Here is a 27,631-nt window from a genome sequence, read left to right as displayed (position 1 = left end):
TTCCTTTGTAAGGACACGGTATCACCCTTTTCTCACCTGCTCATCTGTCCGTGGACATCTGGGTTGTTTCTACCTTTCGGCTACTGTGAACGAAGCTGCTGCAAATAATGGACGTACCGACAGCTGTAGGAGTCCCCACTTGGAATTCTTTGGGGTGTATACCCCAGGAGTATCATCATGTGGTGATGCTATGTTTCATTTTCTGAGGAACCACCATCACGTTTTCCCTAGTGGCTGTGTCACTTTGGCATTTCTCCCAACTGTGCACGAGGGTTCCGGTGTGTCTCCGCATCCTCGCTAACACTTATTTTCTGTTTTTTTTTTTTTTTTTTTTTTAATAGTAGCCATCCAAATGGGTGTGAGGTGATAGGTCATTCTGCTTTTGACTCACATTTCCCTGAAGACGAGTAACATTGTGTATCTTCTCACATGCTTGTTGGTCGTCTGGGTGTCTTCTTTGGAGAAATGTCTGTTCAGGTCCCTTGACCATTTTTTAATGTTTTGTAATTTACTTTTAGTGATCTCTACACCCAGGTGGGGCTCAAACTCACAACCCCAAGATCAAGAGTGGCATGCCCTACCGACTGAGCCAAACAGGTGCCCCTCCTTTGATCCTTTTTAAATTTTTTAAAAATGTTTTTATTTATCTTAGAGACAGAGCATGAGCAGGGGAGGCGCAGAGAGAGAGGGAGACACAGAATCCAAAACAGGATCCAAGCTGTCAGCACAGAGCCCGATGCAGGGCTCCAGCCCACGAGCCCTGAAATCATGACCTGAGCTGAAGTCGGACACTTAACTCACTGAGCCACCCAGGCGCCCTGGACCATGTTTAAATCAAGTTGTTTTGTTGTTGGTGAGTTTGCAGGAGTTCTTTATATATTCGGGATAGTCACCCCTTATCAGGTAAAATTGGCAAATATTTCCTCCCATTCCATAGGTTGCCTTTATATTCTGCTGATGGTGTCCTTTTGTGCACAAAAGTTTGTAATTTTGATGAAGTCCGATTTGCCTGCTGTCTTTAATTGCATGTGCCTTTGGTGTCCTATTCAAGAAATCTGACGAATCTGATGTTGAGAAGCTTTCCCCCTGTTTTTTGAGGGTTTTCTGGTTTCAATTTTTATGTTTAGGCTTCTGATCCATTTTGAGCTAATGTCTGTATATGGTATAAGGTAAGGGTCCACCTTCATCCTTTGGGATGCAGACAGCCCTTTCTGCCATTTCCCCTCCCACAATTTGAGGTAAAGTCGGTACTTTGCTGAATAGTCTGGACCCTCTTGTAAAAAGGCCTTTGACCACCTACACAAGGGTTTACTTCTGGGCTCTTTATTCAATTACATTGCACTGTAGATCTATCTTTGTGTTAACATCATACTGGGTTTTTTTTTTTGTTTTTTGTTTGGTTTGTTTTTGAGAGAAAGAGAATGAGCAGGGGAGGGGCAGAGAGAGAGGGGGACAGAAGCAGGCTCCTGGCTGACAGCAGCAAACCCGATGTGGGGCTTGAACTCACAGACCATGAGACCATGACCTGAGCTGAAGTGGACGCTCAACCGATTAATACCACGCTGTTGTGATTACTGTAGATTTGTTTTCAAACCCGGAAGTGCAAGACCTCTAACTTGGCTCTTTGTCAAGATTGCTTTGGCTATTTGGGGGCCCTTGAGATTCCGTATGAACTTTAGGATGGACTTCTTTTCTGTAAAAAAAAAAAAAAAAGGCATTGCGATTTTGACGGGGTTCCTTTAAATCTGTAGATCACTGAGTAGTATCTTAATGTTATTATACTTAATGTTATTAATTTAATATAATGTCATTATACTTAATGTTATTAAGTATTCCAATCCACTAACATGGGATATTTGGCCATTTATTTGTATCTTCTTCAATTTCTTTCAGTGATGTTTTATAGTTTTCAGTGTACAGGTCTTTCAACTCCTTGGTTGAGTTTATTCCTAAGCATTTGATTTGTTTTCATACTATTGTAAATGAAATTATTTTTTAAATTTCCTTTTCTTAATATCCTTTTGTTTAGTGTATAGAAACATAAGTGATTGTTTTGTATTGATTTTTTATTCTGCCACTTGGCCAAATTTATTAGTTTTAATAGGGACTGTGTGTGTGTGTGCCATCTACAGAGTTTTATCCAGGTACATAGGATATATGTATAGACAGGTGTGTGTGTATATAATATATATATGGTCATTTTGTCTGAGGACAGAGATGGTTTCTTCCTTTCCAATTTGGATGTCTTTTATTTCTTTTTCTTGCCTAATTGCTCTGGCTAGCACTTCTATTACTATATTAAATAGAAGAGGCCAATATAGACATTGCTGTCTTATTCTTGCTTTCAGAAGAGAAGTTTTTAGTCTTTCACCATTGAATATGTTATCTATGGGGGCACTTGGGTGGCTCAGTTGGTGGGCTTCCTATTTTGGCTCAGGTTGTGATCTTGCAGTTTGTGGGTTTGAGCCCCACATTGGGACCTCTGATGTCGGTGCAGAGGCTGCTTTGGATCCTCTGTCTCCCTGTCTCTCCCCTGCTCACAGTCTCCCTCTCTCTCAAATAGAAACATTAAAAAAAATTATGAAATCTATGGGCTTTTCATGTATACCCTTTATTAGTTGAAGTAGTTTCCTTTTAGTCTGTTTTTGTTGTGAAAGGATATTAAATTTTTGTTCAAATGTTTTCTCTGCATCAGCTGAGATGATCATGTGGTTTCTGTCCTTCATTCTGTTACTGTGGTGTATTAAATTGAATAATTTTCCTATGTTGAACCTTTCTTGTATTTCAGGAATAAATCCCACTTGGTTGGGTGTATAGTCCTTTCAATACACTCTTGAATTCTGTTTGGTAGTATTTTTATTTATTTATTTATTTTGGAGGATTTTGCATTTATATTCATCAGGGATATTGGTCTGTCACTTTTTTTTTTTTAATTTTTTAAATGTTTATTTATTTTGAGAGAGAGGGAGACTCCAAATCTGAGCTCCAGGCTCTGAGCTGTCATCAAGTAGTCCAACAAGGGGCTCAAATTCACAAACCGTGAGATCATGACCTGAGCAGAAGTTGGACACTTAACCCAGTTGAGCCACCCAGACGCCTGTGTAGTTTGTTTCTTGAAGTGTCTTTATCTGGCTTTGGTGTAGAAGTAATGCTGACCTCATAGAATGGATGTGGAGATGTTCCCCCTTCAATTTTTGGAGAGCTTGAGGAGGACTGTTTTTAATTCTTTAAATGTTTGGTAGAATTCACCAGTGAAGCCATCTGGTCCTGGGCCTTTTTTTTCCTTTGTGAGGAGGTTTTTGATTACTATTTCAATATTCTTGCTAGTTATAGGTCTGTTCAGACTTTTTTAAATTTCTCTTAATGCTTTTTTATTTTTGAGACAGAGACAGAACATGATCAGGGGAGGGGCAGAGAGAGAGGGAGACACGGAATCAGAAGCAGGCTCCAGGCTCTGAGCTGTCAGCACGGAGCCAGATGCTGGGCTCAAACTCACAAACCATGAGATCATGACCTGAGCTAAAGTTGGATGCTTGACCAACTGAGCCACTCAGGCTCCCGGTCTGTTCAGATTTCTATTCCTTCATGATTCAATCTTGGCAAACCATATACTTCTAGGAATTTATTCATCTTTGTTGTCCAGTTTGTCATACAATTGTTCATATTCCTAAAATCCCTTTGATTTTTGGAAAAATTGGTTGCAATGTTCTGTATTTCATTTCTGATTTTAGTTGAGTACTTTTTTTTTTTTTTTTTAGTTAGCCAATCTGGCTAAAGTGTTGTCAGTTTTGTTGATCTTTAAAAAACGTTTTGTTACATTAATTTTCTCTGTATTCTCTGTTTCGTTTATCTCTGTTCTAACATTTGTGATTTCCTACTGTTAGTTTTGGGTTCAGTTTATTTTATTTATTTATTTTTACTTCCTTAAGGTATAAAGTTAGTTGTTGATTTAGCATCTTTTTTCATTTAAGCATTTACAGGAAAAGACTAAGTTAGTTGTTGATTTAGCATCTTTTTTCATTTAAGCATTTACAGGAAAAGAATGTACATTTTCTTTTTGGCACTGCTTTCTCTAAATCTGATGGTTTTGGTGTGTTTTATTTTACTTTTCACTTGTCTCAAGAGATTTGCTAATTTGCGGCACCTGGGTGGCTCGGTCATTTAAGCATCTGACTTTGGCTCATGTTATGATCTCGCCATTCGTGGGTTTAAGCCTCACATCAAGCTCTGCACAGGCTCTCTCTCCCTTTCTCTCTGCCTGTGTCCTGCTCTCTCTCAAAATAAACTTAAAAAATAAAAATGTATTTGCTAATTTGCCTTGCGGTTTCTTTGACCCATTGTTTCATGGTGTGTTATTGAATTTTGCACAATTTTTGATTTTTCCTATTTTCCACCTATTTTTAGTTGTGTTTCTTAGGAATTTGTTTTCACTGTGATTGGTAAAAGATATGTTGTGTGGTTTCAGTTTTCAAAACTATTAAGACTGCACGTATTTTGTGGCTTAATTGACGGTCTATTCTGGAGAATGTTCTCTGTGTTCCATGCGTGTTCTAATGTTCTATATGTGATTTGAAAGTGGGTGGATGGGGGAGGGTTGAAGGACTCTTAAGAGTTGCTGTTTTCTCCCTTCACTTCTGTCCATGTTTGCTTCAGATTTTTAGAAGCTCTGATGTCTGGTGCATATATACTTGTAATTGTTAGATCCTCTTGGTGAATTATGTGTCGATAAAAGGATTAATGGCCTCTCCTATCCCTTGCAACAGCTCTTTTTTTTTCCCCCCTTAAATTCTACTTGTCTGATATCCGCATAGCCATCCCTGCTCTATTTTGGTCATTATTTATATAGACTATCTTTTTCTATTCTTTGGCTTTCAACCTATGGGTGTCCTTAAATCTAGAGTGACTGTCTGGCAGATGGCATAAAGTCAATTACTGGATTTTTCAGCTCGAGAATTTGGTTCCTTATTACAATTGGTCTTTGTCGACATTCTCCTTTTGCTTAGATGTTGTTTTCGTAATTCCGTTTAGTCGTCCGCTCCTCTTTTCCTCAGCTGACAGCAGATCCAGGACTGTTGTTTTCAAGTCTGAGGCCAGTTTTTCTTGAGAGTTGGTTTCTGGAGGTTGACTGTATTCCTGTGAATGGGCCCTGCCTCCCCGTTTCTTTGTGTGTCTTGTCATCTTTTGTTGAAACTGGGCATTTGAAAAGGCGTCCACCTCTCCCAGTCTTTGCAGACTGTCCCTGGGCCGGGGAAGACCTTCACGAACCAGCCGGATAGAAAGGCTCAGGGTTCTCTCAAACATTTTTAGGGGGGGCTTTATCTTCTCTGGGCCTGTGGGTATTTTAAGTTCCCATCCCCAATATACACAGCTGCCTTTAAAGGTCTAAATTTCCCCAGCAGCCTCCCCCCTGCTTCTTCTCAGGGGTCTAGACATTGAATTCCTCTGCCATAATCTGGCCCCTGGCCACCCGCCGGTCTGTGCACTCTCACATACGCAGCCGTGACTGCTCTCAGCAACCTCCAACCCCACACCCAGACTCTGCCATTACGGTCATAGGCACTCTGAGCCAGAAGAGACCGAAGCCTGTGCCTCTGGCAGCCCCCAGGCAAGTCAGAACGTTGTCAGCAAGTTCCACACTTTCTCTTCCATCCTGAGGGATGAATTGGTTGGCTTTACTTGAAACCTTACTGTGACAGGCAAGCAAAAACACCATGGGGTTCCCTACGGTTCTGAGTTGAGCTTTTTCTTGCTCAGGCACTCCTTTGGTTGCTGCTGCTTCTAGAGTTCCCACAAAGCTACTTGGGGCCATTTTATTATACGTTTGGTGTTCTCCTGGGGGACTGAAGGTCTTGACTTCCTGGCCTGCCGTCTTCCTCCACATTCTTTTTTAATTTTATTTTTTATTTTTAAAAATTTACATCCAAATTAGCGTATAGTGAAACAATGATTTCAGGAGTAGTTTCCTTAGTGCCCCTTACCCATTTAGCCCAGCCCCCCTCCCACAACCCCTCCAGTAACCCTCTGTTTGTTCTCCATATTTAAGAGGCTCGTGTTTTGTCCCCGTCCCTGTTTTTATATTCTTGTTTCCCTTCCCTTATGTTCATCTGTTTCGTCCCTTAAAATCCTCATATGAGTGAAGTCATATGGTATTTGTCTTTCTCTAATTTCCCTTAGCATAATACCCTCCAGTTCCATCCACATAGTTGCAAATGGCAAGATTTTATACTTTTTGATTGCCGAATAATACTCTGTTGTACGTATATACCACATTTGCTTTATCCATCCATCCATCGGTGGACATTTGGGGTCTCTCCATCCTTTGGCTATTGTGGATAGTGCTGCTATAAACATGGGGGGTGCATGTGTCCCTTCGAACAGCACACTTGTATCCCGTGGATAAATGCCTAGTAGTGCCATTGCTGGGTCGTAAGGTAGTTCTATTTTTAGCATTTTGAGGACCTTCCATACTGTTTTCTGGAGTGGCTGCACCAGCTTGTATTCTTACCAGCAGCGCAAAAGAGATCCTCTTTCTCCGTGTCCTTGCCAACATCTCTTGTTGCCTGAGTTGTTGATGTGAGCCCTTCTGACAGGTGTGAGGTGGTATCTCATTGTGGTTTTGATTTGCATTTCCCTGAGGATGAGTGATGTTAAAGAATTTTTCATGTGTTGGTTGGCCATCTGGATGTCTTCCTTGGAGAAGTGTCTATTCATGTCTTTTGCTCATTTCTTCACTGGATTATTTGTTTTTTGGGCATTGACTTTGAAAAGTTCTTTATAGATATTGCAAACTAATCCCTTTATCTGATATGTCATTTGCACATATCTTCTCCCATTCCGTCGGTTGCCTTTTAGTTTTGCTGACTGTTTCCTTAGCTGTGCAGACGTTTTTATTTTGATGAGGTCCCATTAGTTCATTTTTGATTTTGTTTCCCTTGCCTCTGGAGATGTGTTGAGTAAGAAGTTGCTGCGGCCAACATCAAAGAGGTTTTTGCCGCCTTCCTGTCTTACATGGAGGTCTTTCATCCATTTTGAGTTGATTTTTTTTTTTAATTTTTTTGAACGTTTATTTAATTTTGAGACAGAGAGAGACAGAGCATGAACGGGGGAGGGGCAGAGAGAGAGGGAGACACAGACTCTGAAACAGCCTCCAGGCTCTGAGCCGTCAGCACAGAGCCCGACGCGGGGCTCGAACTCACGGACCGCGAGATCATGACCTGAGCCGAAGTCGGACGCTTAACCGACTGAGCCACCCAGGCGCCCCTATTTTGAGTTGATTTTTGTGTCTGGTGTAAGAAAGTGGTCCAGGTTCATTCTTCTGCATGTCGCTGTCCAGTTTTCCCAGCACCATGTGCTGGAGAGACTGTCTTTATTCCATTGGATAGTCTTTCCTGCTTTGTCAAAGATGAGTTGGCCATACGTTTGTGGGTCCATTTCTGGGTTCTCTTTTCTGTTCCGTTGATGTGAGTGTCTGTTCTTGGGCCATGTTTTCCTCTGCATTTTGATCAGGATGTTTCCAGGGGTGCCTAGGTAGCCCAGTCGGGTGAGCGTCTGACTTCTGATTGTGGCACAGGTCACGATCCCAGAGTCATGAAATCGAGCCCTGCATCAGGCTCTGTGCTGAGGGTGGCATCTGCTTGGGATTCTCTCTCTGTGAAACATTAAAAAGATGTTTCCAATGCATTATTAGATATCTCACTAGAAGAGTCCTGAATTACCTAAATTTCTTTAGTACATTATTCTTAAAGACCATCCTTGGATTCCAGAGATTGTTTAGTTTATTAATACATTAGTAACCTCTATATTCAAGTGCGAAGTTGGGCTTTACTTTCTCTTCTTGTATTGTCCTTGCCGTGTGTTCATATCTTACTACTTCATGAACATGAGTTGGGGATAGAAAGGTTTCATTTTCCTATTCTGGAAGTGTTACAGTAAATTATTTCAACTTGGCTCTAACATGATCTGGGCTTGGTGTGTACCATTTAAAAGTTTTTGTTTTGTACTAATGACAGATTTTCAGAAGAAGGTTCAAAGATAGGGCCGGGAGGTCCCGTGTATCTTACATTCGGTTTCTTCCAGTGGCCACATCTTCGGTAATGAGAGCACGATTTCCAAACCCAGACAGTGGTCGAAGGCATGTATCTAGTTCGGACATCTCCTTGAAGCTGTAGGTTCGTGTTACCACCACCACCACCAAAATACACAACTGTTCGAGCACCAGAAACACCTCCCTTGGGCTACCTCTCCTTCCTCCATCGTCCCAGACCCAGACAGCAGCTGAGTTGTTCTTCATCTTTATAACTGGTCATTTTGAGAATGTTACGTAAATAAAATTATACGTCGCTTGATCTTAGGAGTTTGGGGTTTTTTTCCCCACTCAGCATAATGCTTTTGAGATTCATCCCAGTTGTTACCTGTACCAGTAGGGTGTTCCTTTTTATTGCTGAATATATCCCATGGTAGGGACATACCCACATTTGTTTTGCTGTGCACCAAAGGTAGGCACTTTGGGCTGTTGCAAGGTTTGGGCTCTTACAGATAATAGCGCTATGAATAATCACATCCAGGCTTTTGTGTGAAACACAGGTTTTCATTTCTCTGGGATAAATACCCAGGAATGTAATTGCTGGATTCTATTTTAAGTGTGTTCTTAGCTTTTTCTCCAGGGTGGCTGTACCATTGTATATTTCCCCACCAGCAATAGATGAGGGAATGAGTTTCTCTACACTTTTGCCAGGCTTTGGTGTTGCTGTTTTTTTCTAAACTGTTCTAATAAGTATGTAGTGTTCTCATTTCCCTAATGACTAATACTGCTGAACACCTTTTTTTCCTGGGCCTGTTTGCTCAGATTTTTTTTTTTTACTGTTAAATTTGAGTTTATATATTCTAGATAGAAGTCCTTTGTCAGATAAGTGGTTTGTAAACATTTTGTCTTGTATGAATGAGGTCTATTTTTTTTCTTTTGTGAATCAGGCTTTTGGTGTCCTAATAAGTAAGCTTTGCCTGCTGTCTTTGAGACAACATTATAGTCTATAGATTCAGTTGATTTAATAGCTATGAGATTCTTCAGGTTAAAAAATCAATTTGTATTCAAGCTAGGTCTTGCAAGTTATCAGCAATCTGTCCAGAGTAGTTGAATGACCTTTCAGTCTCTCCTGGATCTGTGGTTTTGACTTCTTGGTCATTCCTAGTTACTGTCTTTTTTCCCCTCTGGATCCCTTCTATTGTTCATCTCTTCCTGTTTCATTAAATTCCTCCCTTCTGCTTTCCCTGGTTTATACAAAGGGTCAGCCAACGCTTTCTGTAAAGAATCAAACAGTAAATATTTTAGACTCTGCAGCCAGATCTGCAGCCCGTGTTGCAAATACACAGCCACAGACGGAGTGTGAATAAATGTGTGTGGCTTGCTCTGTTCCTTGAGTGACTGTCTCCCAGTGGAAAAGATATTTTCAGATAGTTCAGTGCTAATAATGTTTCATTTTTAACCTCGTATCATAGTTGACCTGGGTATAAAATCTAACTCAGCAATTACTCTCTTAATTTAAGAGACTGGACTCTTGCTGGTGGGAGATTGGTTGTCTACCTGTTCCTTGAAAGATGACCTCTTACCCAAGCTGAAATGTCTTAATAGAGGTTTATGGTCAGTATTTGGGCTGCCTTGTGCTTCCTGAATCTGAGGCATCACACTCTCAAACCTCTTAGTGTTCTCATTCTGAAATTTCTGTTAGCACCTCACTCCACCCTCTGTTTTATATTTTCCAGTTCATTAATTTTTTTCTTCTGTCAAATGTGTTATGTTTTAAATTTCAGTAAATATTTATCAATTCTGGAAATTGCTTTTGGAATCCCACTTACCATTTTCAGTTTCTTCCATGTATTACATCTTCTCAAATGCTAGCATCTGAAGGTCTCAGTGAGTGGCAAAGAGTCTCTGTTTGGATCATATCCTACCCTGGGGCCTCCGAAGTCTCAGCAAGGAGGCCCTGGCTTTTGGGGACTCCACCTCTCCATGAGCCAGGTTTAGCAAGAATTCTGGTAAGTCGGTTTAGCCTGCATGACTGGTTACCTCGACATCGGACAGGGTTCCTCTCATCAGTCTGGCCTGCCTCCAACAAGAATGCTGCCAGCTTGATTGAGCAAGAACTCGCCTATCTCTCACGGTTCATCTTGGTAATTTTCCATCCACAGACCCCAACCCTGCTCAGCACGCAGTCCCCAATGCTCCCTGTTGAGTTGAGCCCCATCTCTCACCCCTGTGGCCAAACCCCATTGCAGTGGTTCCCGCACCACTGTGATAGTCCCCCTGAATACAGCCCACCTTAGAGCTCTTTTACAAGCGTCAGGAATAATTTTCCCTTTAACAGGGATTCTACTCCCAATGCTTGGTGCAGTTGCTGACTTTCAACCTACATAGTGGACTTTAGCCACAGGAATCAGAGTGAAGGATAATATTGGTTGACCGAGGGCTTTCCAGACGGGGGAAAGAGTGTCCGTTAAAATCCCTGACGAGCAGATCTGTGGTTATAAATTTTCGGAAGCTGAGTTTATAGTTGTCTGACCTCCCAGAGCTATTATCTCCTGTGCCGGAGGTCCCTGGATTTTCAGGACCAGGAAAGTCTTGGACAGGGGGAGTCTTTGGGCTTCTTTTTCTCAGTAAGTAACCCTTTGCCCATAACTCAGAGTCAAAACAGAGCTCACCGTAAGAAGGAGTGCCTGTCCACCCCAAGGGAGCTAAGCAAAAGGAAGGAATTGGTTTTGCCTCTGGGAGGGAAGACACAGGTCAACGGGGCAGGGGTCAGACTCTGCTGGTTGGGGCAGCTTACCACACTGTGGAGGAGGGTCCAGGGGCACAAAGCCCCGGGCACACAGGTGGATGTAGGCGGCAGCCAGGTTGCAGGCAGGAAAGAGCTCCTGGGTGCCACAGGTGTCCTGGGAGCACAGGCTGAGAAACGGGGTGGGGTCCACCTGAAAGCCAGCCGTCAGAGTCAGGGTCCTTGCCCACTGCACCCTTGGTTGGAGCACCAAGGAGGGGCAGAGGCTGGATCAGGGCAGGGGAGTTCTTTGGCCTTCCGGTCTACCCGCTGCGGGGCTTCCCCTGGGGTCCAGACCCAGCCTCACACTCACCACACTGAAGCAGTTCCCCAGGCAGGAACGGGGGTCCTGGAAAAAGGCCCGGCAGGTGGGGCTCTGTCGGGGGCACTCGTGAGTTTTCTCCACGGCCCTGCAGTCGCCACCCAGCTGGTGAGACAAACCCAAGACTCAGGCCTCCCCCCGGACCTCTCTTCTCCCGGGCATCTAGAACAGGTGCATCAGCTTCCGGAGTGGGTGGCCACCTGCTGGGTCGGAGCAGCTGTCTGCAGAGTTTGCACGCAGGGGCCCAAGCTCTGCCCACAGCCACGGAGCCCTGGCGAGGCCCAGCCGCTCACCTGCCAGGCGAGGCCGAGCTCCTCCAGGCCGTGGGCCAGGGTGCCGTCCGGCAGCATCAGCTCGTTGGCGGCCTCGTTGTCGTTGGTGCCCAGGAGCCCGGCAGACACGCCTATGCGAAAGGGGGACGTGGGCAAGCCGGGCCAGGGTTCCCTGGGGAGCTGGACCCTCCACCCCTGACTCCCACGCCCCACCCTGGCTCTGACCCTTCACCAGAGGGAGAGGAGAAAGGGAAGGGAGGGAGGGAAGCCCTCATGTGCCGAGCCACTGCAATGGCTCCTCTCGTGCCTGCTCAGGTTGGGAGCCCCCCAGGAAACAGCAGCGGAGGGGGTCCCGGGGAACCTGGCCCCCAGCCTCTCAAGGACAGCGAGTGCACCCCTGACCAGGGATTGGTCGCATCGGCCTGGGACGCCTGCTGTGGTCACTGCACAGCCGACCCCACGGGCCCCGGAGGCCCAGACCCACCGTGGAGCCAGAGGCCCAGAGTGACGCTGCAGAGGCCAGCCCGAACGTCACAGGTGATTGAGACGCCGTCCTCACTGGCCAGCTTGACCCTGGGCCCATCCCTCCTCGTCGCGGCAGGGGGCAGATCTCGGTGTGGACAGCTCTGCCTGGGCTCGGAGGACTCGTATAGCCTGTAGGTCTGGGGGCCAGACACGGGCTGAGGGGGCCAGGCAGCAGGGCCGCGGGGCACCGGGTGGGAAGGGCGTGGGGCCCAGGACACAGGTGTGTGGATGGGACGGCCGGCAGGAGACTGTCCTCCCCCTGCCCCTCCCACGCTGGCACGGCTCACCTTCAGGCTGGGGTAGAACACCAGGGAAGTGTGGTTCAGCTGCACTGACACGGACGTGAGCCCTGAACCGGCCCGGTTCAGCGTCAACGAGAACGTGTTGTGAGCAAAATCCTTGGCCAGCAGCAGGCTCCCACAGCGGACACCCAGGCTCCATACCTGGCCATCGAAGGTCACCACGTGCCTGGCCCCGGCCACCACAGCATGGTCTGGGAAGAAGAGGTCGCCAGATAGGTGAGGACGGCCAGTTTGGGCCGGTGTCCTCTGGGGCAGCCCACGTGCGGAGACAGGGGTCTGTCCCCAGCTCTTCTGCCCAGCCCGGCACCCCGAAGTGAGCCATCTGCAGCCCAGTCAGCAGTAAAAAGAAACAAAGGACTGACACATGCACGAGCCTTGTAAAGCTGGGGCGGGGAGGTGATGGCTGAGAGATGGCGGGTGGGGTGGTTTGAGGGAACGAAAATGTTCTAAAATCGACTGTGGGGACAGATGTGTATCTCTATGAATATACTCAAAGTCCCAGAATCATATGCTTTAGTAAGTGAATTGTGTGTCCATGAAGCTATTGTAAAACAGAATTACATTAAAAAAACGATGCACACAAGACTATGGCCAAAGGTCTCCCCAGCACAAGGCAGGTACCACGGGGCCTGGCTCCGATCTCTTCAAAGGCGGCTGACGAGGGAGGGGGGGACGGCCTGACCCATCCAGCCCGAACTGCTGTGGGGCAGGGGCCGTGTTCAGCAGGAACGGTGACCGAGGCCTGGCAGCTGTTGGCTCACCCGGCCGCACAAGGAGGGGATGAAAGCCCCGTTGTCAGCTCTCCAAGCTGAAGGTCACAGGCCAGCCCAAGGTCACACACAGGTGGAGCTCTGAGACCCGGCGGCTCCTCCCTCACCTCTGCCTTGCAGAGGAAGCACCCCTGCGCCCAAGAAGGCGAGCCCCAGCCCCCCCCCCCCCTCCTCAACCTGTGTGGTGACAAGAACCCGCACCGATACCCCAGTCCCGTCAGGCCCCAGGTGCCACGCCTGCCCGTGGACTTCACATCTTCCCCGTCACCAAGGAATTGTGCACCCAAACGGCACCCGGGCCTGTGACCCACGGGAGGGAGCCAAGCTGTCACCGCCCCTTGGCAGAGGGAGAAACCAAGTCCCAGAGAGGCGGGGAGACCGGCCGGGGCCACACAGGGGCACGAGCCGGACGCAAACCCTCCAGGGGCCCCGAGCCCTCGCAACCACATCCGATGCCGGCACCGCCCACGACTGCGGGCGCTGCCTGACCCAGTCTGGACTCAATTAGCCGCCTTCCGATTCCAACTGGAGGTCTGCCTTCTGCGGCTCCAGCCCAGTGCAGTGGGAGGGAGCTGGCCTCGAGCCCCAAGCCACTTGGCCCACTTGCACCTTGGGTCCAGGCTCGGGCTTTCATACTCTGGCTAGAAGCCCGGCTCTGCAGCCCAGCTCGAGGCCAGGATGACCTCGGGAAGCGCAGGAACCTCCGGGCCCAGCAGTACCAAGCTACGGCTCCTCTCACCCCGGACCCCGCCCCCGTGTCTGCGCCTGCAGGGTCCGGTCACTGCACCCCAAGGGGCACGGGGCTGAGCAGGGAGGAGGGGGGCGCGAGACTCACACTCATGGGGGCTCTGCAGTAGGCGGTGTTTGAGCCGGTAGTACGCGGCCAGCACGTTGGTCCCGTACAGCTCGCGGAATGGCAGCACCAGCTTCTCCACCAGGTAGCCGGTCACCCGGGCCACAGCCAGGGGCTCGTCCCCTGCAGGCAACAGTGGCAGCGTCACCAGCAACGAGCAGTTCCTGGAAAGAGCACGGGAGAGGTGGGAGACCCCAGCCGGACAGATGTGCCTTTGCTTCTGGAAGCAGCTCAAGGAGGTGGAGGTGGAGGTGGGCGGGACAGGCTCGGAAGAGACACGATGGCCTCACCGGAAGGACGTACGTGGCCTTGGGTCAGGTGGGGGCACCTCTGTGTGAACCCCAAGGGATAGATGGGCCCACCACTGGGGCCCCGCAAGGTGCGGTGGGGGGGGCAGGGGCAGCAAGAGCACTGGAGAACCAGGGGATCAGAGCCCCGGGGACCTTGGGAATTGCACAGGGAAGGGCAGACCCTGAAACTGTCTCAGGATGGAAAAGAGGGGGTCAGGTCGACCTTGTGGGGCCTGAAGGAGCACAGAGGTCTCATCGCGCTGGGGCTAGACGTGGACAAGGACAACTTCACACCCTCTACTGTGGGTGCGGGACTTTTCCCTCCCCCACGGGGCTCAGGGGACCTGAGGCAGGGAGCAGCCTCAAAGGCCTTCTACCCCCGAAGTCCTTTTTACAGCACAAGCACCCAGGGGTGACCCATTGCCAGGACCTCCCCAGACAGCCCCTTCCCTGTGCAAACAGCCCCGACTGGGGACATCGTTCCTCCCGTGACCTGACACCCTGCCTGGGTTGCAGCTTCTGTCGGCCAGCTTGCGTTGCAACCGCACTGACAGGGCAGCAGGAGCATCATGCGTTCCCAGGGGGGGAAACCGAGGCACAAAGCAGTGACTGATCCAGTGCTGCCCAAGTTAGAGGTGCGTTCAAGTCCAAGCATTCCCCTGGTCCGGATGCTCTGCCCTGGGAGAAGGGCGCCACTGCCACCCTAAACCCCCTCCTACAGATGGGTCCCCCCACCCCCGGCGTGTGAGGGGAAGGGACGCACACGCCGGGCCTCTGCTGCTGCTCCCGGGCTCGGTCCCCCTCTGACGATTCCCAAACTTGGACGCACAACACAGGCCATCAGCTGCCTGCTGGACACCTCCAGCTGGGAGTCCCCACGGGGTCTCAAGCTCAACACGTCCAGAATGGCCCCCGATCCCCACTCTGGTGGAGTACACTGAATAGAGGCCCCCAAAGACATCCAAGTGCCCAAGACCTAGGACTGCAGTAACTTATGTGGCCAAACACAGTTTGCAGGTGTGACAGGGTTAAGGATTATCCAGGGGAGCCGAGGACCACGACAGAACCACAAAAATGGAGGCGGGGGCTCAGAAGCAGGAGCTATGAGGACAAAGGTCAGAAAGCAGGAGGGAGGGGCAGTGAGCCACACAGTGCAGGGGCCTCCAGCTGCTGGAGGGGGTCAAGGACACGGGGGCTCCATGGGGGGAACCGGCAGGGTCAGCATATTCTGACTGCGGGTTAAACTGATTCCGGGCTTCAGACTTCCAGAACTGTACAAGAATAAATCCATGTTGTTCTATTTATTTTGGGGGAGAGCATAAGCAGGGGAGGGGCACACAGAGGGGGGCAGAGGCTCTGAGCTGACAGCAGGAAGCCCGACACGGGGCTCGGACTCACAAACCGCAAGATCGGCTGAGGCCGTGAAGTCGGACGCTCGACTGACTGAGCCACCCAGGTGCCCCGAAGCTGTGTTTCTCAAGCCACCCAATTGGTGGGTGATGTGCTACGGCAGCAACAGGAAATGAAAAAAGCCCCGATGGGCCTTCCGCCGCTCATGCCCCATTGCTCCATAAACGGACTCTCCACCTTGCCAAACCAAGGCCAAAACCCTTAGCAGTGTTCCACCCGGATGCAATCTCGTCCTCCAATCTACAGACCTGACCTTAACCCACATCCAGACTCTGACACGTCCCAGCCCTCCACGGCTACCACTGCTCAGCGGAGCCACCGTCCTGTCTCACCTGGACAGCCACCAAGAAACAACCATTTTTAAAATTTTTTTTAAGTAGGCCTCACGCACAGCACGGAGCCTCACGCGGGACTTGAACTCACAACCCCGAGATCAAGAGTCGGATGCTCAACCGACTGAGTCCCCCCAGGTGCCCCTAAGTGACGACTCTTTACTGGGCTCCCCACCCGTATCCACACCACTCCCCTGCTCCCATATCTTTAGTCTCAACACCAGGACCACAGGGATCTTTTGAAAGGTGATACAGATCATGTCTTTCCTCAGCTCAAAATCTTCTGTGCGTTCCCATCTCAGAGGAGACGCCCAAGTCCTCACAAAGGCCCCAGGCTGCCTGGGTCCCTGTCACCTCTAGGGCTCTTACACCCTCTACTCCAGCCTGGCTTCCTCCATATTTCTCCAACAGGCAGGGCACATTCCCACCCCCGGGCCTTTGCACTGACTGTGCCCTCTGCCTGGAACTCTTCCCATGATGTCCATGGCTCACTACCCCAGCTCCTTCCAGCCCTTGTCCAAATGCTACCTTCTCCTTGAAGCAGACCATGGCTGCACCACTTCAAATGCACCCCCAACCCACTTGTCAAGCCTTTTTATTTCCCCCCGCCCCTAGCATTTACCACCTAACACACCAAATCAGAGGCTGGGAAACCATGGGTCAGGGGTCAGATCCAGTGTGTGTTCTGTTTCTGAACAGCCTGCAAGCTAACAAGGGCTTTTAGGTTTTAAAGGATTCTTGAAACACAAAACAAAGACTAAGCAAGAGACCATCTGGCCCACGAAGCCTGAACACTTTACTCCAGGGCCCTTTATAGAAAAGGTTTGCTGACCCCTGGTGTAGATAACCTAGTTATGTGTTCAGTCTAGCCCCCCGGGGGGGTAGACTGTGGAGGGATCAGGGTCATTCACTGTTGTATCCGCAGCACCTAGAACAGCTCCTGCTCAGAGAAAGCGTTCCTGAAACATCTATGGAATGAAGAAGCAGCCCATCTCCTCATCTGTAAAACCAGGACCGCAAACGTGTCCCTGGGAGGGTTGTCCTGAGACCCGGGGTGTTTCAGCCCAGTGTCCAGCCCGGGGCAGGAAGGCGGGGACGGACAGACGCCCAGGTACCTGGCCGAGAAGCTGTACACATCCAGCAAAGGCTTGCAGAGCCTCCTCAGAGCCTGTGACAAAGTGGCTTCGGCCCAAGACAGCATCTGGCGTGTGGCCTGCAGGGCGGCGGGTGGCGAGAGCCATCAGGGTTCCCGCCACCTAGCAGGGCCGCCTCCCACCCCCTCGCCGCGCCTCACCAGCTCCAAGGCGGCCGCGATGGGCCTGGGCCCCAGGGCCCGCAACCACCGCATGGCGGACTCGGCCCGCTCCTGCCACACCTCGTCCAGGGGCCGCAGCGTGACCTCCAGGTAAGCCTCCTTCAGCGTGGCCAGGGGCCCTGCAACAGGCAGCCAGCGCCCACCGTGAGGCCCCGGAGTCCCGACGGCAGGCGAGATGCCATTGCCCGCAGCCCAGACCCAGGCCTGCGGGAAATATGGCCTGTTCCAGCAAACTAGGTGATGGCGCCAGGGACCCCGGACAAGAGCCGGCTTAGCGGGCCTGAGACTTCCCCTCTGAGAGTCCCGCTCACAAGGTCAGCCCCTGGCAGGCACCTGGGATCCCAGATTTTAGGGAGGTGCCATCACCCCCAGAACCGGGAAGAGGGCCTCGTGCTGTGCCCCAGCTGTGCACACAAGTGGCTCGTGCTGAACATCCCTTTGCTTCTCCCAGCCCCAAAGCGGGGTAAGTGCCAGAGAAGGCTACCCACGTGACCAGCCCCGAAGGAAAACCCTGGATACGAGGTCTCCAACGAGCTCTCCTGATGGACGATGTTAGACACATGTCAGCACAGCTCGAAGCTGGCGGAATTGAGGGCGGCCCGGGTGACCTCCCGGGGAGAAGATTCTGGAAGCTTGTGCCTCGTTGCCCCCCCCCCCCCACTGGGCCTTGGCCCCTGCACCTCTTCCTCCATCTTGCTCTGCATGCTTTCGCCGTAACAACATGCTGAGAACTGAGGCCTAGCGAGCCACCGAACCCGGGGGTGGCCGTGGGGATTCTGACGCAGAGACGTAAGCGGGGTGGGAAAGAAGGCCGGCTGTGAGCCCCGAGGCTCCCTGAGGAGGGGCCAGAGGTTCCCCACATCAACCCGGAGGGTGATCGGGGCAGCGGATGCTTAGTAACCAGGAAGGAACCCTCAACCACGCAGCCCCGCGGGCGTTTATCACAGAACCAGGAACCGGCTCTGGAAGCATACAGGCATGGGCCTGCTAGAAACAAAGCTGCATATTCCAAAGAAATCAGCGGGGACGGGAGACACGGGGGCAGTGGTCCCCGAAAGAACTCAGGCAGCGGGCATAAGGGCTATTAGCATGGAGACCTACAGCACGGAGGCCGCACCCGGGGAACGCGAAGGCTGCAGGTCCCGGAGACCGAGCAGGCCGGGAGGGCTCCGGGTCAGGCCCCCCCTCCTGCACTCACGTTCCACCTCCTTCCGCAGCTGCTCCAGCCCCGCCTGCAGCCTCTCCAGGTAGAGCGGCAAGTGGTGGGTCAGCGCCTGCCGGGCCCGGCTCTGGCCCCACAGGGTGGCCACGGCCCGGCCACCTGCCCGCACGGCTCCCAGCCCCGCACGTGACAACTGCAGGAGGGGGCCCGCCACACCGTCCAGGGGGCCCGCCGGCTGCACCTGCGTGGGGAAATTGGGGCAGGATCAGGGCAAGGGTCTGGGGCACGCAGCACTCCAGGAGATTCTCACGTCTGGTGAGCGGAGGGCAGGGGATGGGCGCCGGGGGGAGAGGGGGGCTGTCTCCGCACGGAGCCTCCTGTTCTCCGTGTCCCCGACACCCCGGCAGTCTACCCACCAGGCGCCGGAACGTTTCCACGTAGGCTTCCAAGCCTCGCATCCTCTTCTCCAGCTGGGCTCGCACTTGGGACCCAACAGCTGCCACACTAGACTGCGGGCACAGAGGGACGGGCTGGGGGCTCCAGGGGGCTCCGCAGGACAGGGGCGCGTAGGAGGTTCTCAGGGCCTGTGACGGGGCCCCAGGATGCATCCACACGCTACGGGCCTCCTCCGACGTCCTCGGCACTGTTGGACCCTTTCAGGGTCCAGCGGCTCTGTGTCCTCTGCCCCAGAGACAACAGCATCCCTCACGCCCCCCGCCGCCCGGCCGTCTCACCTCCACGCGGCCCAGCAGGGTCCCCGGGCAGCCGTGCGCCTCCAGGCGGACACTCTGGTTGGCAGCCTGCAGGGTCAGGCGTCCCAGTGGCTGGACGGGCCGCCCGCTGTCCTGGAGCAGCACCTCGGCCTCAGCCGTCCGCCCGTGGGCACACGCCCGCAGCACCACGCTCTCCTGTCGGCTCCCTGGAGCCGGGAAGGGGCCTGCTGTTGCTCCCCAGGACTCAGCCGGCGGCCACCCTACCGTCCACTCCACCTCCCCCCAGCCTTCTGGAGCTTTCCGTCACCCACAGGCCCTAGAGTTCCCGGTCCTCCCGAGGCCTGGTCTCTTTCTCATCCCCCAGCCCATACCCGCCTGGGTCCTGCCCATCTGGACCCTTCTCCCAGCCCCTCCTGACGTCATACAGGTGGCCGCAGGAAGCTCGTCGTCACCTCCCGGGGGGGAGGGTGCCACAAAGTCCTAACAGGGTTTCCTTGACTCCTGAGCTCTCAACACCCCAATCTCTGTGCTCTTGGGGGCCGACCTGACAGACACTCACAGCCTCTACTCACCTTCCTCGTGGGCCACAGAGGCCTGGAGGCAGCCCCGGGCCCGGGACACCGACAGCCTCGCTTTCGCGTTGCCATCGTCCACGGTTCCCTCCAGCTGGACCACACACCGAGAAGCCGGGGCGGAAACCCGGCCCCGGAGGCCGAGCCGCTGAGCCTCGGGGCTGAGGATCTGGGGGCGGGAAGGCACAGAGCAGCGTGCAGCCCAGCCCCGGCCCCTGGCTCTTGCCGTCCCTGGGCCCAGGGAGGGCAGAGACAGTGGCCACCCCTGCCCCACACCTCCAGGGACACTGGGACCCCCACGTACATTCCCCCCCCTCCCCCCACGAGGTTCCCAATCCCTACCGAGTGCAGAAAGTACCTATTCAACCCACATCTGGGACCTAACAGGCCAGGGGCACCCGCCATCCCCGAGGCTTACAAATTCCCGGTGCCAGGCCTCACCCCAGAGACGCTGCCCTAACTGACCCGGGTGGCCCTGGGCTTGGCATTTTGGACATTCCTGGGTGTTTCCACCTGCAGGCCATGTTTTCCAAAATTGCCTGAGAACCACGCAAGTGTCTCCACAAGATCAAGGAGACGTTGTGGGGAGCCCGTGGCACAGGATGAAGTCACTGGCCGTGTATCCCGACCCTTGGAGACACCAAGTCTTGAGGGAGGGGGATTCGGGACAGGTGAGTTTTGAATGGGCGGGGGGTGGGGGGTGGCAACGTCAGGCAAGGCCTCTGAGGCCCTCAGACCAGGAGGACAGCCGCAGGGGGGAGGCCGGTTAGGAGGAGGGGAGGCACCTCTGGCCTGGACGTGGCTGCCCTGTGTTCTAGTCGAGACCCTGCCTCCGGCAAGCCACACATCCCTGAGGGTGGTGCCTCAGTGTCAGAATCTGTAAAATGACGTGGGACGGGGGCTCTCTCAACTTAGTGGGGACAGCAATTACTCTGTGTATGTGGGTTCAGGAGGTGTGTTCCTGGCTGAGTCGTGTTCCTCAAAAAGACGGGTGTAAGGTCTCACCCCGTGGATGTGCGATCATTTGGAAATCGGGTCTCCGCAGATGTGCTAAAGTAAGACGAGGTTGTACTGCATTAAGTCGGGCCCTGAACCCAACGACTGAGGTCCTGAGAAGACAGCCACGTGAAGAGACAGAGCCTGGAGTGACCCAGCCGTGAGGCAGGAATGCCAAGGATTGCCAGAAGCTGCCAGAAGCCTCCAGAAGCTGGAAGAGGCCAGGAGGGGTAGTTCCCTGGAGCTTCTGGTGGGGGCAAGGCCTCATGGATGCCTTCATTTTAGACTTCTAGCTTCTAGAACCGTGAGAGAAACCATTTCTGTTGTGTTCGGTCACCGAGCTGGGGGTAAGCTGTCGGGCAGGCCGAGGAATCAGGGGCTCACTAACGGGCAGGTTCCAGAGAATCTGTCCCTGAGGATTCCAAGCAGATGGGGCAGGGCCCAGAATCCTGACGAGGTTTCAGAGTGCACGAGGGGGCTGGGAGGGGGGGCGGGAAATCTGCAGACCGTACTTGGGGCCTCTGTCCCAGATGGCCTCCTGCCGAGCTCCACCCTGCCACTGTCCCTGTCGCTGTCACTGGCTGGTGAGGGCCCCTCCGATGCTGCCGGGGTGAGTACCCGACGTCCTCAATCTGTCCCCCCTCTGCACAGGGGCCTCCGTGTTGGCATGAGAACCACACAAGGCTGGAAAAGGCCTCTACCCACCCCATGGACCCCCAAATGGGGCGAGTGGCTCACTCCCCGACCTCCAGCTGTGAGAGGCAGGCCTTGGAGCACCGGGATTACAGACACGGGAGCAGCCAGGGGCCTGGCTGGGGAGCAGGGAAACAAGGAGTCGGCTCGGACAACCTCAGAAAGCAAAGCTCTCCTGAACGAGCCGCGCGGCTGTGTGTGGGCACAGAGGCCGAGCGAGCTCCAGAAGCAGAAATGCCTTCCTCGTCCGGCTCCGGATGCCGGAAGGAAACACCCATCTCACGAGCACCTACTGGGCGCGCGCACTGTGCACCCCACTCAGCAGAGAGGGTGGGATTTGCTCCCAGTGGGCAGAGGAGGCAACGAGGTCAGAAGAAGGAAGGTCACCGAGTCGAGTTCGCTCGGCCAGGGAGACGCAGAGGTGGGCAGCTGGCAGCAGGGACTGAGCACCTACTGTGTGCCTGTGCTAAGTGGGCAGAGGGAGGGGGTGCCCGCAACCCGACCAACTACCCTGTGACGTGTGTCTGCTCCCCGCTTACAAACGAGGAGACAGGGCTCAGAGAGGTCCCCTCCCGAGACCGCTCAGCCTGTGGGGGCACAGCGGACATCGGCCACACCTCCGCTCCTTCCTCCCTTCCCGCGTCGCTGGCCGAAGGAGGGCAAGGACGCTGGGCCGATGTAACGATGGCTGGTACTTAGCGACTGCTTCCTTCCAGGTGCTGCTCTAAGTGATCTACACGTATTAACGTTTCCAGTCCTTGCAGCGTTAACCCCATGGGAAGCAGGGTAGGTGCAATTACCACTCTCTACTTTACAGGGGGGAAACCGAGGCACAGACGGGGAGCAAGTTGTGAGGAAAGGGCTAGGCTGGGATTCAAACCCAGACAGTCCAGCCACTGCCTCTGAGTTATAGCGAGGGCCACATGCCGGGGCAAGGGAGGAGCCGCTTTGTCCCAGGGCTGGGGACAGGCTGGAGGGTCCCACCCCCCAGCGAAGCTCTGGTCCCCACCAGGGTGTCAGCCTGCAGTTCCGATAATGGCCACTAAGTGGCAGGGCCGTCGGGGCGGTGGTGGCCTCGCCAGCCAGCAAGGGATAAAGAGCACGCCCCCCCCCCCACCCCGGGGCCGGCCAGCCCTGACCTGGCCACCCACCTCCAGCTCCCCGGAGAAGTCTGGTGTCCGAGGCCTGCTGTGGTTGCGCAGGGTCAGGCTGAGGTGTAGGCCATGGCCTGGGTCCGGGGCAAGGCCCAGCCGACAGTGGGAACGAAGCAGGAGCTCACCGTGGCCCAGGGTGTGCTCCCCAGAGACCGAGAGAGCCTGGGACGACAGGGTGGGTGTTAGCGGTCGGGGGGCACAAGGGCAGCAGTCTCCTCTCCCCACCAAGCCCTGGTCATCTGTCGCAGTAGCCTATTGGGTCTCCCTTCCCAGTTCAGCGCCAGCCCCCAGTCCCTCCTCCACTTGACAGCCAGACCTCCCTATAAAAATGCAAATCAGTCACTACCCCCTTGCTCACAACTCTCTGCCTTCCCACTGTCCTGAGAAGAAAAGCTGGTCTCCTGGGCCTGACCCATGGGTCAGCATTATCTTCTTAACCTCACCTCCTTGTAAGGGCTGCCCCATGTTCCTCAAATACCCTAAGCATATCTGGCCACAGGGCCTTTGCACTAGCTGTTCCCTGTACAGAGTTTGCTTGTCAATGAGGCCCCTCTGCAATCCCGTGTCCTCTCTCCCTGCTTCCTTCCTTCAGAGCGTTCATCATGCCTGAGTACTTATCATGCCTCTTGTTTAACTTTTTCCACCCAGGGGCATGTGAGCTCCAGCGGGTAGGGCATCCGGTCTGCCCCTTTCGCCATCCTTGTCCCTGTACCTAGAACAGGGCTTTGAGTAAGTGAACCCCACAATGCTCTCTGAATGAATGGATGAGTGGGGTTGGGAAACTGGCTCAAGGGCCAAATCTGGCCTGCCCGGCGAGTCACCGGCACATTTCGGAAACCTCTTTTTCAGATTACCAGCACGTCCCCACCCCTACTCTGCCCTGAGGAGAGGCTGTTCCCAGAATCCCTGTCACCCCTCAGGCAGGAGGTCTGTGTCACTGGACAACTGAGCTGACCTAGTTCCTGCTCCCCCTGACTTCATCTAAACCCCCTTTTCTTGGTCTTGGGCCCAGCAGTGGGGAGACGTGGGCCCCACTCTGCAGCCCAGAGTGTACCCCACCAGGCCCGCATTCCCAGACACCGGCAGAGAATGAGCTCTTTTGTTTACACGTATTTATGACAGCAAAGTTAAGTAACTGTAACAGAGACCATATGGCTTGAAAAGCTAAAATGTTGCTATTTGGCCAGTTATGAAAAAGCCTGACCCTGGGATGGATGAGAAGATGGATGGATGGATGGATGGATGGATGGATGGATGGACGGACAGACAGGAGGGTAGGTGAGGAGATGGGTGTGAGGGAGGGTGGATGGACAGATGGACGGACAGGAAGGTGGGTGGGTGGGTGGGTGGGTGGGTGGATGGACGGACGGACAGGAGGGTAGGTGAGTAGGGGGGTGGGTGGGTGGAGGGATGGATGGACGGACAGACGGATGGACAGGAGGGTAGGTGGGTGGGTAGGTGGGTGGGTGGGTGGATGGACGGATGGACAGGAGAGTGGGTGGGTGGATGGGTGGGTGGAGGTATGGAGGGATGGAGGGATGGATAGGAGGGTAGGTGAGTGGGTGGGTGGGTAGACGGCTGGGTGGTTGGGTAGGTGGCTGAGTGGACGGATGGACGACAGACGGACAGCAGGGTGGGTGAAGAGGTGGGTGGCTGGATGGGAGGGTGGTACGTGGATGGGAGGAAGGACCAATCAACCAGCTAACAAACTCAGGCAGAATGTTGGGAGAAAGGGGCCCCAGCACCCTACCTCTAACAACGATGAGACTAAGCGTAGCTTTCATTTACGTGTAAACCCTCTTCCTGTGTCACGTCTTAAACCTCACAATCACCCTACACACCGGAACCTAGTACTTCTTCTGTTCCCCAGGTGAATCACCGAACATTCAAAGTATGGACCCTGCCTGTGGTCAACCGGCCGACAAATGGCACAGCGGTGACGCTGGCACCCAGCGCCCTCACACACACCCCCGCACTCTGCAGATGCTGTCCTCTCTCCTCACCCTCCCTCCATGGGTCCCTGGGCCCCTTCCCTGGGACGGACTCACCCTGGGCAGGTCACAGAGCCCCAGGTGCAGGGAATGGTGTAGCCAGTGGCTGTAGTCGGTCTCCACTTCTCCCCGGAAGCTCTGGGTGGCGCAGGAGGCAGTGAAGACGTGCTCTAGCACGACGCCCGCATGGATCTGGTCTGGCTGGGACGGCCAGTGCCTCTGGAATGACAGGGCCCGGTGAGGCAGGGGCTCATCCCAGTAGAGGCTGCAGACGGGAGACCCTGACAAGAGGGGAGCAGGTGCCCTGAGTCCCGCTATGATGGCCCCGGTCAGCCACAGCAGCCATGTATACTCTGGGCAGGAGGGCTGCTGGAGGCACCAAGGGAGCTGGGCCTAGGGGTGCCAGAACGTGGGTGCGAGACCCCAGAAGGAGCACGGTGGGCTTCCAGGGCCGGGTGTCCCCATTTCTCCACGGCCTGGTGTCTGCCCCGAGGGCTCACCTCATGCTGGGTGCCTTGCTTTCCTCACCTCCCAGAGCTGTCACTATACCCCAGTCAGGGAAGGACTACTGCACCCACTTTCCAGCTGGGAACACCAAGGCTCACTGTGGAGACATGGGTACTCACGGTCCCACAGCACAGCTGGCCCTGGCACCCAGGACCACATGGCTTCAGAGCCGGGCACTTTCTATAGCAGATGGGGCCGCCCTGTGGGTACCTGCCTGGGACCCGGCTTTCTAGGCCTCACCTCATAGGTCAGGTTCTGCTGCACCCGGCGTCGGTCCCAGGACAGGTCGAGCTGCTCGCTGAACACGGCCGTGGTCTGTGTCAAGGCCCCACAGGCCCTGAGGGCGCCCAGGCCCCAGGTGGCCCGGAACTGACAAGAGGATGGAGTATGTGACTCAGGGCCAGCACAGGGCCCAGAGTCAGGGAAAGGCCCGCGCTCGACGTGGCAGTCCCACCAAGGCCTACCTGCCCCGGGGAGGCGGCCAGGCAGCCGTCCCAGATGGTATCGTACCCCGAGGACCTGTCAGCCCAGGTGAGGTGCAAGGTCACGGGCTGCCCTCTGTCCAAGGCCAGCTGCACCTGCATCAGATGGAGGCCGGTGAGGGGGGTGGGAAGGGGAAGAGGATGTTCTGTGTGTGTGTGCTGCAGGGGCGGGGGGCGGGGAGAGGGAGGGTGGCCCCCTGCCCACCACTCTAGGGGAAGAAGCAGGGAACTGGAGACAAAGTCCTGCCCCCCCCATCCTGCCCCGGCTGCAAGAGCTCAGAGCCACGCCCAGACGAGGAAGCTGCAAGTATTTCAATGGAAGACACCTCATTGCCAACACCCAGACTTGCCCTTTCCAGAAGGAAATCGGAGCCCCCTGACTCAGGGCCTCTGGGCTGCTCTGGACTCAGTGTGCGCCCCGCTCCCCTAATCTTCCCACTGAAGCCCTCGTCCCCCTGTGATGGCAGGAGGAAGCGGGGCTGACGGGAGGTCGTGAGGCGGGCCTCATGGTGGAACCAGCGCTCCCGTAACCACAGACTCCAGAGAGCTCTCTCCCTGGCACGTGAGGACACGGAAGGCTGCAAGCCAGCAAGAGAGGTCTCACCGGGACCTGACCAAGCTGGCCCCTTGATCGTGGACTTCTAGCCTCTGAAAGTGGGAGACGTAAATTTTTGTTTTAAGCGGCAGACACTATCTAGCCTGCAGTGTTTTGTTATGGCAGCGGAGGCCGCCCAAGGCAGGGGTCCTCAGCTGCTATCTCCCGACACCTGTCCTATCACTTACTCTGTTCCAGCCCAATTGCCTCTGGCCCTTTCCGAAGCACCCCAGCCTGTTCCCACCTCAGGACCTTTGCACTTGCTATCCCCCCTCTATACCCAAAATGCTATTCCTCCAGTTTGCCACAAGACGGCTCCCTCTCACTTGTGAGTCCTCAGCTGACAAACCACTTCCTCCAGGAGGCCCTCACTGACCACCCCATCTAATTAGTCTCTATCTCAGCCTCCTCTCTGCTTTCTTCAGAGTGCTTATCACAACTCTTAATTTTTCCTCATTCATTTGTTTGAATTTTAGACAGGGTCTTCGGCCTGGAACACACTGTCTACTGTCTACACACACTGGTCTACTGTTTTCCGTTTCACAGCTAAAACAACTGAGGCTCAGAGAGGGTCCATGAGCTGCCCAAGGCCACCCAGCTGGTTGAGGAGTCGAGCTGCCCTGCCCATAGCCCCCTGCAGTTTCTGACTAAACAAGCAAGCATATAAATGATGAGTCAGACACGCTTGTAAGCTCTTTAAATGCAGCACTGTAGGTCTCACACACTACCTGGCATGTAGTAGGTGTTTAATAAAGTACTGATAAAGGAATGAATGACCAAAGGACCTCTCAGGGTCCCAAATTTCAGGAATCTGTGATTCTGGAGGAGTCCTTCATACTGGTAGACAGGCAGAACCTTCTCCCCCTGCCCACCCCCCCCAGCTCAGCCATGCAGCTCGCCAACCCCCAAGACCACATGACAGGCACCTCGGATGCTCCCCACTCACCTGCCAGCTCTCCTTGCCACCCCTGCTCTCAGCAAGGCCGCTGGCCTCCATGCACGACCAGGAGAGGTTGAAGGGCTGAGCCAGGGCCAGGCGGGCGGCCAGCTTGTCCCTCCCCAGCTGCAGAGAGGAGGAGACCACCACCTGGGGAGGGGGACAGGCTGAGCCCGAGGCCTCGCCCACAAGGGCGTCCCCCTCCCCACCCTGTACAGACAACCTTCTCCAAGGTCAAAGGGCATGAGAGCGGCTGGCTCTGAGCACAAAACTCCCAGGACTGTGGCGGGGCGGCGGGGGGGCGGGGGGGGGGTGCCCTTGGAGAGATTCAGCCCGTTTTGCAGAGGACAAAGTTGAGGCCCGGGGAGGAGCAGGCAGGGACAGTGAGGACAGAGATGGGGCAGAGGACGGAGGACACAGGCCAGGGGCATCAAGGAGTTAGAATCGCAGCCCTGCCTTCCACTAGCTCCGTGACTCCGGACAAGTCACTATACCTCCTTGAGGTTCAGTGTCACCATCGGAACGTGGGGCTGCCGTGCCCGGCACATGATAAGCCTTCCCTGTGCATTCACCACTGGTTTCCCTGTTGTCGCTCAGGTGTGGCTGGAACCCAGGTTCCACTCCCCACCC

General features: G+C 54.0%; 2 protein-coding genes across 3 annotated transcripts in view; one reads left to right on the top strand and one right to left on the bottom strand.

Annotated features, from left to right (window-relative positions):
* Positions 1-8,124, top strand: part of RMI2 (RecQ mediated genome instability 2) — a 37,838-nt gene extending 29,714 nt beyond the window's left edge. Inside the window, exon 3 of one of the 2 annotated variants that reach the window (XR_006212344.1) lies at positions 8,077-8,124. The gene's annotated coding sequence lies outside the window, so the exon portion shown is untranslated. The remainder of the gene's footprint in view (positions 1-8,076) is intronic. The other variant, XR_006212341.1, reaches the window with a different exon arrangement.
* LOC102965660 overlaps positions 1,504-27,631 on the bottom strand; it is a 136,576-nt gene continuing 110,448 nt past the window's right edge. Inside the window, exons 51-68 of the mRNA XM_042971197.1 lie at positions 27,011-27,151; positions 25,452-25,565; positions 25,228-25,356; positions 24,538-24,699; positions 22,487-22,651; positions 19,647-19,815; positions 19,096-19,280; positions 18,778-18,870; positions 18,398-18,602; positions 17,179-17,318; positions 17,000-17,097; positions 13,835-14,016; positions 12,215-12,420; positions 11,887-12,064; positions 11,424-11,533; positions 11,122-11,235; positions 10,821-10,962; positions 1,504-1,693 (exon numbers count right to left, since the gene is read on the bottom strand). Of these exons, the coding sequence (XP_042827131.1) occupies positions 1,572-1,693; positions 10,821-10,962; positions 11,122-11,235; positions 11,424-11,533; positions 11,887-12,064; positions 12,215-12,420; positions 13,835-14,016; positions 17,000-17,097; positions 17,179-17,318; positions 18,398-18,602; positions 18,778-18,870; positions 19,096-19,280; positions 19,647-19,815; positions 22,487-22,651; positions 24,538-24,699; positions 25,228-25,356; positions 25,452-25,565; positions 27,011-27,151 (2,655 nt within the window). The 3' untranslated portion in view covers positions 1,504-1,571. The remainder of the gene's footprint in view (positions 1,694-10,820; positions 10,963-11,121; positions 11,236-11,423; positions 11,534-11,886; positions 12,065-12,214; positions 12,421-13,834; positions 14,017-16,999; positions 17,098-17,178; positions 17,319-18,397; positions 18,603-18,777; positions 18,871-19,095; positions 19,281-19,646; positions 19,816-22,486; positions 22,652-24,537; positions 24,700-25,227; positions 25,357-25,451; positions 25,566-27,010; positions 27,152-27,631) is intronic.

This window comes from Panthera tigris, chromosome E3 (assembly GCF_018350195.1).
Source record: "Panthera tigris isolate Pti1 chromosome E3, P.tigris_Pti1_mat1.1, whole genome shotgun sequence".
In the NCBI taxonomy this organism is placed as follows: domain Eukaryota; kingdom Metazoa; phylum Chordata; class Mammalia; order Carnivora; family Felidae; genus Panthera; species Panthera tigris.
The sequence above is the reverse complement of the archived record's forward strand: the minus strand, read 5'-3'. Positions and strand labels throughout refer to the sequence as shown.